Source organism: Lactuca sativa, chromosome 3 (assembly GCF_002870075.4).
Source record: "Lactuca sativa cultivar Salinas chromosome 3, Lsat_Salinas_v11, whole genome shotgun sequence".
NCBI lineage: Eukaryota > Viridiplantae > Streptophyta > Magnoliopsida > Asterales > Asteraceae > Lactuca > Lactuca sativa.
Window position 1 is genome coordinate 83,046,776 of NC_056625.2, and position 11,738 is coordinate 83,058,513.

At 36.0% G+C, this 11,738-nt stretch overlaps 2 protein-coding genes across 2 annotated transcripts; both read right to left on the reverse strand.

Annotated features, from left to right (window-relative positions):
- Positions 1-283: 283 nt before the first annotated feature.
- Positions 284-1,093, reverse strand: LOC111904618 (uncharacterized). Its single transcript, XM_023900364.1, has one exon. It carries the CDS (start codon positions 1,091-1,093, stop codon positions 284-286), a length of 810 nt encoding a protein of 269 aa, XP_023756132.1.
- Positions 1,094-8,213: 7,120 nt separating this feature from the next.
- On the reverse strand, positions 8,214-11,457 carry LOC111904575 (MDIS1-interacting receptor like kinase 2). Its single transcript, XM_023900326.3, has 2 exons — positions 8,822-11,457; positions 8,214-8,675 (listed from the first exon to the last, which is right to left on the reverse strand). Exons 1-2 carry the CDS (start codon positions 11,322-11,324, stop codon positions 8,389-8,391), a joined length of 2,790 nt encoding a protein of 929 aa, XP_023756094.2. The 5' UTR covers positions 11,325-11,457; the 3' UTR covers positions 8,214-8,388.
- Between the last annotated feature and the right edge of the window lie 281 nt (positions 11,458-11,738).

Below are 11,738 nucleotides of genomic sequence, written 5' to 3' on the forward strand. Positions count from 1 at the left end.
CATGTACCAATCATTTTCTTGGTCCAGAGTCAGCTGAAAAGGCAGCCCCGAGTTCCGAAGGTTCAAGTGGGTTTACTTCTGTAAGATTGGCTTCAACCGGTGGGTGTCGTGGTTGCTGCTGGGCAGAAGAGGTAGGCCACGGAGAAGCCCATCCAGCTTGAGTGGGATATGGACAAGGTGGTGGTGAAGCCCAATATGGGTGGGCCCAAAATGATGGTGGGTATCCGGCCCAGGTAGAGCGTGTTTAATTGGACATAGGGCTTCTGCGATTATTTGACTGGGTTTATGTTGTCCGACCAGAAGACGTATAACCAGGTCGAGAAGGAGATGCAAAGACAGGTGCTCGAAGATTTGTGTTGCGCTGCTGGTTAGGGCGGCCTCTATTTCCAGATTCGCCACGTCGGAAATTAGAGTTTGCTGGTGGGTTGTGTTCAACAGCAGCAATGATCTCTATGGATGAGTGCGAGTCTCGAGCACGTTGTCGCTGGGTTTCAAGTTGAAGCATGGAGCACGCGGTATCCCATGGAGGTAGGGTTTGATTGATGTAGGCGCCGACTGTGTCAAATTCAGATGGCAACCCACAGATAAGTTGAAGAACCAAACGTTTCTCGTTGACAGGGCAATCGACGTCATTCAGTTGACTTGCCAGATCTTTGAGACGTTGGCAATAAGCTTCAAGGGACGACATTGCTTGAAGGGTAAGGTTTGTGAACTCGTGTTCAAGAGCAGCAGCACGATATCCTTTGTTGTTGAGGAAGATATTCTGAATTTTGAACCAGGCTTCATATGTTGTAGTGTCCGGTTCAAGTACTCGCGCAAGGAGATCATCTGAAATCGTTCCATAAATCCATTGGAGGACGATGGCATCAATCTCTGACCAGTTTTCATAGGTCGGGTCAGTCTTGGATGGAGGGTCGGAACCATCGATATGGGTAAGGACTATGTAACCTCTAGCATGAAGTTTGAACAAGCGAACCCATGAAGAGTATGATACCTTGGTACCATCAAGGGTGCGGATCTTGTTCTGTATGTTCGTGATCGTGTAGACGGGATGGAGGGATTTGATAGGAGTTGGGTCTTGATTGTCTGACATCGTGAATAGAGAGGATGATCAGAAACAAAGTAAAGATGTCCAGCTGTAGTTGAGACGGCAGGGATAGATTTTGGGGTAAGGAGCACTTGGCTCTGATACCATATAATTACAAAAGAATCGATGCCTTTCACTGATAAAGGAGGGGATTAAATACCCAATGTACAGAGAGATTACAGGAGGAAATTGGGGAAAATCTAGGCTAAATAAGGAAGTACTGATTTTCATTAATTACACAGTAAATATAAGATCGGAAATATACAGGAGGTGTATATTTTGGTTAAGAGTATGGAACCACTCAGGTTATTTCCATTCAGGTAAAATATCTCAAGATTGGATAGCATGGTCCCTATTTCAGGTGGGATTACACCAGAAAAGTTATTTTCTGAAAAATCAAGATAGACAAGTCTGGATAGGAGTCTGATTTCTGGTGGGATGGGGCCAAAGAAGTTGTTTACACTGAGATCAAAATGTGAAAGATTGTGTAGCAAAGAGAATGGAAACTGGAGAAGCGTACCCTTTAATCCAGATAAACTGAGGTTCAAGTTCTTAATGCTCCCATCAGCATTGCAAACTATTCCAAACCAAGAAGTGCATGGAACTGATAGGTTGGAATTCAAAGGGAGAGGAATCCATGAAGAAACCAAGGAATTGTTTGGGATTTGAAGGGTTGCTTTCCATTTATGAAGAGCATTGGCTTCCTCCAAAGAAGCAAATGCAAAATTTGGTATGGGGGAGAGTTTCATGATTAGTAGAGAAAAAAGTAAGAAGGTTGAGGAAGACATTATGTGCTTTGCCATGTTTTTTCTCTTTTGAAAAAATGATAGTTTGTATCTGCCTAATTTATACTTGCGTTATTGCTTTCTTTATTTTGTTTGTTTGTTTTTATTATTTAACTTTTTTATACATGGAAAATTTGGAAAAAGTTATTTATTTCACAAGAAATGTCTTTTATGTGATAAGTCAATGTTATGTTTTTCCACAAGGAATCTATTAAACTTTAAAATGTAGATCATGACAATCTAGGAAAAGACCATGGTTAACAAAGACATTATAATAATAATTAGCTATTAAAAAATTAAACTAGATTTGATTTTTTACTTGTTCCTAAATATTATTTCATTAATGCCAACCAAGCGTATGAGGAACCGGAGATTATTCAGATTCAAATTACTTTGACAGATTTCGTTTCTCCAGAAACATTATGCCAAGTTACCAACAAAGCAACTCGTTATTTCTTAGTGTCATTCTCTACATTTTCAAAATGACTAACAATTTTGGTACCCATACTTTACTGAAAATCATAGGTTCGGTCCAAGTTTTGATTTTGTCAAAAAAAATATGTCCCAGTGGTTTTAATTTGTTGCTGAATCATTAAATCTAGCCATTAGTCTGTGAATTTCTAAGTAGACTATTTTGCCCTTGGACCAAACCTGGAAAAACGATATGCCCAGGGACCAAATTTGTAACTTACTAAATATTATATAGGATAATATTTTTGATGGCATATAAGTGAATACAATATTATTGTCTTAGAAAATGAAGCATCCCACTGTTTAGCTTACTAATTTACAATAGTTGAATAGACTATGTATATTGTTGACTTTTGATTTTTGACTTTGACTTTTGAGTTTTGTACGGCAATTTACATCATGCTCTTTCAAATTTTAATTTATTTTGTCGGTGACAATCTTTACAAGACACTAGACCGTTTCCATGGACCATAGTAAGAACCCACACACAATCTATATCTAAAGTAAATTACAAAAATAGTTCCTGTGGTATTCACAGATTAGTACTCTTAGTCCAACTTTAAAATATTTGGCATGGTTAGTTTCTAAGGTTTCATTTTCTTGTACAAGTAGGCATTTAATCGTTAAATCTAACTATTCAGCTTATATCTTTTTAGAAATGACCATTTTGTCATCAACCCAAATCAGTATACGTACAAACTGTATATAGGGGCCAAATCCATATAAACTCTAAACTAACATAAGGATAGAAGGTGTTTGACTGGAAAGAGCTTCCTCCAGGTTGTTCTTCCCGAGTTGTTCATCTTCTTGATAGTTACCTAACAACTAGAAATCTCCAATGACCATAATTTTATTTTTTTTTCAAAAATTTAACTGTATTAATACATACTCAAGTTTTTCATTTTACTACACCGTATCTCACAACATTCCTTCTCACAATATTTTCACAATCAAAATCGACGAAAGCCATGGGAAAGATTGTGCTACATGTTCAAAAGGAATGAAATGCGAAGAGTTCACAACAACAAGCAACTACTCAATACCCGAAACTCAATTCCCACATTTCCCACCAAACTCAATTTTCCCTATTTGCACAAGTTTTGACAGAAAACGGCATCGAGCGGAAAAGTTGCATTTGATGGTGGAAGAATAACAAAAAAGAATGCACATCATGGACAAGGAGTTGCGTTTGATGCAAGAAAAACGTAGAGATGTGGATACATATAGTGGCATATGAGAATTTTTTCGGCTAGACATTGGTTGTGTTTTTTTAAGATTTTTCTCAATTATTTTTTTTAGTCTTGTAATTTCATTTACTAATGAATGTTATTTCAATTAAGTAATAGTTTTATGTATATTTAATTATTATTTTTTTAAAAAAAAATGGTTTATGAAATTGAGGAAAGCTAGGGAATACCATTTCAAAAGCTTTCAAAGTACATCCAACAAACATTATCACATAATAAATTTCAACCTTAAATATCTCTTAAAGTGAATGTTCCAAAACAACACACTACAAGAAAACTGGCCTTTTAATGACATGCATTGCATGTCATAAAACAGTACAGATAAAATGGTACGTACGCTTGGTGTAGCTTTACTACGCTCAGAGGTGGTGTTTGTTTTTTGTAAAAACCTCTTCTAACCATTTATTGTTTCGTGACACAGCACACCTGCAACACTTTCTATCTTGTAGTTTGTTTTTTAATAGGCTTATGATTAAAAAACCTCTACGCCTCCTCTGTCCCATACAACATTGAGCTTGCCTCTTCAAGCCTCTTCCTAACCTAAGACTGAAAAAATGGGACATTGGAAAAAAAAAAGACCACTCATCAAAAAAAAGCTGACATCGTTCTTCCTTCCCCGTTGTTCTTCCTCCTAAGCCCATCATCGCCACTCACAGACCATCACAGTCACAACTCACAGGGAACCTCTCCGTCGTTATTTCGACCCTTATCGCCGGCGTCTTCCTCGTGAAATCGACAGGTATTTTTTTTTTCATGATTTCTGATGTAGCTGTGCTATAATTGATTTTATGCTCCTGATTTCTAAAATCGATTTTTGATTTCTGAAATTGATTTTTGATTTCTGATTTGCTGCAATGGTGTCTCTAATTTGCTGAAATATGTATGTGTTATTTTAGGGTAGTAATTTAAGAGGGGAAACTAGTTCTTGAACGTATTGCATAAAACTTTCCATAAAATAGTTACAATTTCACAAATTTGCATAAAACAACCAATAGGAATGAACACATTGCAATTTCTTGAGTGGGATAGATTTGTATATATAAATAAAGTTCTTCAAGGAGATCATACAATTCAAGGCCTGAAGGTATCACCAGAAAGTTTGGTATTAGCCAAGGACAAATTTAAGATATTCATCTTCCCAAACAACTTTGGGATCTCACCAATCAAGTAATTTGAAAAAAGATCAATCCTTTGTATTTGAGTAGAATTTCCAAACTCTTGACGAATCATAGAAGCACTAATTAGTGATCACTTATATATTTTGGTCTCCAATCTATTTAGTGACAGAGCTATAATGACAAAAGTGACTACGGAAATTTCGGTCACTAAATCATTTAGTGATTACTCCTTTTACTGTTACCGACAGCATCATTTAGCATTTTTCTTGTACTGTAAGTTGATTTTCACTCGGATAAAGATCAGTGAGATACTTTGAATTTTGAGCTTCAATAGGAATGAGACCATGTAATTTATTCGTATGGATGTACAGACATTGTGGGTTGCTAGTGGTGAAGAAATGGAACCACTAAGTTGATTGTGGGTTACCTCAGTACTACCAGTGAGAGACTTCATGGTTAGAAGTTCTTTAGGAATGGGACTGGTGCAACCAAATCCTGGAGGGGGAAGGATATGGATGAAAAGGCTAGGATAAGCCCCGTAATCTGGGGGTGTGTCAGGGTGCCAAAGATTGGGATGTAAATGGGCCTGTTTTTTTTTTTTTTTTTTTTTTTTGGAACTACACTAACTAAGTATTTGTTGGTTTTTATAGAGCCTAAACTATCATGAATATGAAATGAGAAGTAAACCTGTTGAACAGAATGTAAAACAACTTGCAGGTATGAAGAAAATGTTAAAGAAAAGTAAGAAGATGCAGGAAAAACTTAATTTATTCATATGATAGATGCCTATATATATAGCCTTACATACCTGGGAATAAGCAAAAATAAACTCTAAGCTAAAGACCTGGTAAAGAACAATTCCAACGTGACTCTAAGGCCAAACGGTATACATATAACGAGTGGGTTCTTGGTCGAGCTGGCCACGAACAACGGGCGTGCACACCACCCCGTTGTTTCGTGGTGACTCGTTTTCGTTCCAATTGAAGAGTTCGTACCCGGAACGAATGCTTTTTTAGAGCGAGTTGTTGAAATTCATAACAGTGAAATGTGTTTCAATCTTCGAGAAGATGTTGCGGAATATTTGTATCAACATAGTATGAACGACGATTAAAATTTTTATATGTATGTTTGTTCGTTTTCTTATTAATGTAATGTTTTTTTTTCTAGATTAACTAAGTAATGTAGTTTAAAGTTGTTATTTTATTTTTATAATTAATGAAAAAATAGTTTTAAAAAATGAATGCTTTTTTTATTATAAAAAATGTAATTTTATTGTAATTTTTGAATTAAAAAAAAATTAATTTTATTGTATTTTTGAATTAAAAAAAAATAAAAATAATGATGTGGAGTGGTGTGTTAGTGGTACGTATCCCATGTTAATGGTAGTGGAATATGGTGCTGATGTGACACCCACCACATACCACCACATATGTGATATGTGGTGGGTATAATAGATGGTTTAAGGTTATCCAACTACACTTGAATCAGTCAAGCCCTTTATCCACTCTTCTTTATTCAATCTCTAAACCAAACTAAAAATTATCTCTAAACAAAATAAACTAAAAAATACTTATTAATTCCAACACTATTAGAGCCAATTGCAAGAATATGCGTCGAACTTGAATATGGAATCCGACTTCGGCTTTTTTTATGGCTAGGGCGCATGTATTTGCAATTTGTATTTCCCTCCAAACGTGTCTGGTGATTCTGCAAAGGGTATGCTCCTCTACGACGCTCTAGGTTATGATGAGATGATGTGGGGTATGTTTATAGCACATATAAAAGAGGTTTTCGCAGTCTGGTAACTGTTCACATAGCCGTTATTGATTTTTGCTTAACATCCCTTTTTCTTGCGAGTTCTCTATTCCTTCTTGCGTTGCTGGTAATGGCGGAGGATCAAGGGATTGTCGTTATTTTGTTGGTGATTGTTGTCAATCAAGTGGAAACAACGACGTTGGATTGCCATTTTGGGTTGAATTTCAGTGGTGCCTACCTACACCAAGTGTTCCGATTAACATGCTAAGGATAGCATTGGGGAAATATGTCAATAAAAATTTAGCGTCAGATAATTCATGTTGGTGACATTTTCATCTTAGCCAAACTCCTTATGATATACTATGCTTACTGGACACGCATACTTAAACGTCCTCCAACACCGAGTAACTCTCTTGAAAATTGTATGCTCTGCCAATAATGCAAAGAAGCTAATATCTCCAATGTTTTGTATAACTCTAAGAAGAGAAATCAAGAAATCAAGAATATTATGTATTCTCACTAGCTATGTTTTTGTGTTACCTGGGATAAACCAAAAACAGGACAAATCCTGTAATTGATTTAAGGTTTTTTCCTGACGGGTATGAAAAAAAGGTTTATACTTGCTCATAAAACACAACTAAGGATCTGATTTTTAAACATTTTTTTTTAACCCTACAACAGTCGGGAAAACTTTGTCAAATGTGAGGATTCTCATCGTTGACTCTCAGCAATTCTCCTTGTCCATTTTCATATCTCTCAGCTTTCTCCCTCATGTCCCATAGAAATTTATACTAACTTGATACTAAATCACTTAAATCCATTAAAATCGAAGAAAATGTATCAATTTAAACATATTGGTGATTCTTCATCAGTGTGAATCATTTCCATGGTAGAAGCTGAGCGGGTTAAGTGCTGATCATCGTTTAAATGGATATCAATTAAAAGGTCTGTATTGGTTGTTTTCTTTTACTATTGACTCCGGTCTCTCCATCTACATTCATTTGGATATGCTTAATCTAAAAACAGAAAGTGATATTTCTTTTACTATCGACTCCGGTATCTCTACTCTTCTTTCCCTCTCCATGTCACTGTTCGATTTCTGTAAGTGAGTAATTCTACTTTGAGAACAACCCAATTACATAGGTGAAATAAGATCGAGTTAACATTACATCCATATATGTTGGCTGCCTAACCTTTGCAATATGTGACCTTTTTGAGATACATAAAAATGATAAAATCATTTAGCATTACATCCATATATGTTATGCCATATCATATTGAAATGAAATGAAAGGGGGATGAGACATAAAACCAGTAAGAAATTGAAATCAATGTTATATCCATGTTATACCAAACTCATCCACATAATCTCTTACTTATAGTCCTAGTCATATTTCAAACCAAAGTGAAATCCGTACCAATAACTGAAATCGTGTATGTTTTGTTTGAAGGATTTAGTTAGTTAATTGGAACTCAACAGCTCAAATGAATGCCAGGATCGGAGACATGGAGAGGGGAGCCAAAAGGTTCCAGGCTGTACGTTTGAATTGCTTTAATATTTGGATTTTTTTCTTAATATTTAAAACTTGCCAATCTTTGTAAAGACACCTCTCATCTTATCATACCAAGTGTCTCACAAAATTTCCCAATGAGCAAACAGATATAAGTATAACAACATACTTAACATAATTTCTTATTTTGGGGATTTGTGTATGGCCTTGTCCTTGGTTTCAGTAGTGAGTTTTAGAAGTACAGCAATCTCAGCCAATTGACTTATCTGTTTATCTATTACAAACAAATCTAAAGTTTCTTAACAAAAAGGCATTCAAATGAATACATATATATTGACATGATGCATATAGAGAACTTGAGAAAAGTAAAGAACATTGAAAGTACACTATATCGATTGGACAACAAATGTCATTTCAAAGCAGATCCTTCATCAACAGATTTGAAACTTGGCGCATTGTTGGCCTTCCGTTCGGATTGGAGTTCAAACATGCTCTTGAGAGACTCAGCACCAACTTAACTTGTTTCTCAGCTTGTGGTGAGGGAAGTGGAATCCGACTATCTCCCACATTTTCCAACACTAGATAATCAGCAGACAATGTTGGTAGTTCACTGGGATGCTTTCCCATTATCACTTCTAGTGCAACAATGCCAAAGCTATACACATCACATTTCTCGGTTGCAACCATCGTATAAGCAAGCTCTATATCCAAAGAAACATAAAATAAAAACAAAAAAAATTATATTAACCCCACAAGATTCTAACATATATACATATATCCACATATACAAATTTATATATCACGAAACTAAAGAAGATGTAGAACTACAATCACAAGATTACGTTACCTGGCGCGATATAACCATAGGTGCCTGCAATAGCCGTCCAGTTTGATGAGTCTAGCTTTAAAAGCTTGGATGTCCCAAAATCAGAAATATGTGCCTCATAATCCGAATCAAGAAGGATGTTGCCAATTGAAATGTCTCTATGAATTAAAGGAGGTGAGCAGTCGTGATGCATATAAGCCAAACCATTAGCTATAGCCTTTACAATATTGACCCTTTTCAACCAATCCAATTCTTTTGCTAAGACATCGCTTCTTAAGATTGATCCAATGCACCCTTTTTCAAGGTATTCATAAATCAAAAATGAGTGGCGGGTATGTGAGCAATATCCATAGAGTTTTACTATGTTCCGATGCCTTATGTTTGTTAATGCTCGTATCTCATTAAGGAAACCATTATGATCAACGTTCTCAGATGATGATGAGTGAAGTTTCTTGACAGCTACCACATTGTTAGGTTGTATTTCGGCTTTGTACACAGTCCCATATCCTCCGGTCCCAATGCAGTATGCTTCATCAAAATTATTTGTTGCTTTCAAGATGTCATCATGTGCTACTCCTCCATCAAAACTTGTTATGAAGAAATAATCACGACCTTTTTCGTCCAATGGTTTCTGGGAAGAATGACTCTTTCGTTTTTGATAAGCAATGAGGCCACACATGAAAAACCCAAGTAAAATTGCCCCAATAAGAGGGAGCATAATTACAAGGATGAGTTGATGATGAAAGGGATCATTTTTCTTATTCGAGATTTGACTTGCACAAAATTTTAGTCCTGTAAAATTTCCACACAAATGTGGATTGCCTTCTATAGACACATTCACAAAGTTAGTGTTAGTGGGAACTGGACCTGAGAGCTCATTGTAAGACAAGTCAATATCAGTCCCACGAGGCAAACTTTTAATAGCATCAGGAATAGAACCAGATAATCTATTGTGAGAAAGATTCAATTTTTGCAAACTTTGCAAACTTTGAACTTCAGATGGTATCTCTTCCTTGAACAAATTCTGAGATAAGTCTAGTTCCGTAAGCTGAACTAATTTACCAATCTCAGATGGAATTTTTTCACTGAGCATGTTGTTACTAAGATTCAAGTTGTAGATATATGTCCAATTACCAATACTTCTTGGTATCGAGCCATTTAATCTATTTGAGGACAAATCGATGGCAAGGAGATCATGCAGTGATCCAAGCTCCGGAGGTATAATACCTGAAAGTGTGTTATCAGCCAAAGACAAATACAACATACTTGTCATCTTCCCCAACTCTTTTGGGATCTCACCAATTAAATGATTTGAAGAAAGATTAAGCTTTCGTAGTTGAGTTGCACTTCCAAACTCTAGAGGTATGTAACCACTGATGCTGTTGTATCCCATATTTAAGACTGTCAAATTCTTGCATTTACTCCAGTTTTTAGAAAGCTCCCCATGAAAATGATTGTGACTGATATCAAGGTAAGCTAAGCTTGGATAGACCCCAAAACCATTCGATATATTTCCACTGAGTTGATTATGATCAAAACGAACTCTTATTAAGCTAGTACAATTCAATAAGCCTCTTGGAATAGGACCAGTGAGTTGATTACCTGATACTGTCAATTTTTGAAGCATCCCCCCGTGGCACAGATCATCAGGCAAATTGCCAGACAATTGATTGTCATCCAATTCTAGCTTAATCAAGTCTAGCCTTCCGAGTCCTTGTGGAATTGAACCTGAAAAAGTATTAGCACCGAGGAACAGACGTTGTAGGTTGCTGAGGTTTGCAAGTGATGAAGGAATAGAACCGCTAAGTTGATTTAGGCTCAACGCAAGCTCAGTGAGAGACTTTAAATTTCCAAGTTCATTTGGAATGTGACCATAGAGTTGATTGTAGAACAAAAAAAGGGTATTCAAAGATGTCAAATTACCCAATGTTGAAGGAATTAAGCCAGATAGATTGTTTACGGAGATGCTTAGGAACTTAAGTGACACCATGTTCCCTATTTCTTGTGGAACGGAACCAGTTAGATTGTTTTTGTCAAAGTCCAAGTCGGTTAGCTGATGGAGGTTTCCTATTTCACGTGGGATTACTCCAGAAAACGTATTGAATGAAATATTAAGATAAACAAGTTTGGACAGGAATCGGATTTCTGGTGGAATGGGGCCAAAGAAGTTATTTACACTGAGATCTAAATGCGTAAGATTGTGTAGTAAAGAGAATGAAAATTGATGAAGTGTACCCTTTAATCCAGATCTCGTGAGGTTCAACCTGTGAACCCTCCAATCAGAATTGCAAACTACTCCATACCAAGATGTACATTGAACTGATGCACTGGAGTTCATAGGGAGGGGAAGCCATGAAGAGAGCAAGGAGTTGTGTGGGATTTGAAGACTTTCTTTCCACTTAAGAAGAGCATTGCCTTCATCTAAAGAAGCAGAAGCAAGATATGGTACGGGGGAGAGCATGATGATTAATAGAGATAGAGAGAAAAATAATAAGTTTGAAGAAGATATTATTTTCTTTGCCATGTTGTTTATTGAAAATTGAGGGCTTGTGCCCCCCCTAATTTATACTTTGACAAATTTTTTCTACCTATTTTAACAAGGAAAATTAATTAAAACTGATATTGAGTAAAGTTGGTTCTGAAATCAAACAGGTTTCGATTATTATTAGTTCAACAGAAACATAATATAACTTCACAATATAAAAAACTATGACTAATTAAGCTACTTAACTTCACAGTATAAAACATTATCACTAATTAAATTACATAGCGTGTGGTCGATAAAAATCTCAATTATTTGATGGCTAAAGTTATTATCCAAAGAGTAGATGGAACGTTGACAAAGTAAAATAGGGTCTTGTCAACTTCTGAATTTAATGGTATATCTAATTAATTCTTATAGAATAGAAAAAAGCCATCGTAGCCACCCTAGCATGTA

Coding starts and splice junctions, on each gene's coding strand:
- LOC111904618 (XM_023900364.1), bottom strand. CDS start 1,093: ATGTCAGACAATCAAGACCCAACTCCTATCAAATCCCTCCATCCCGTC.
- LOC111904575 (XM_023900326.3), bottom strand. CDS start 11,324: ATGGCAAAGAAAATAATATCTTCTTCAAACTTATTATTTTTCTCTCTA. Junction 8,676..8,821: donor CTATGGTTATATCGCGCCAG/GTAACGTAATCT, acceptor CTTTGGATATAG/AGCTTGCTTATACGATGGTT.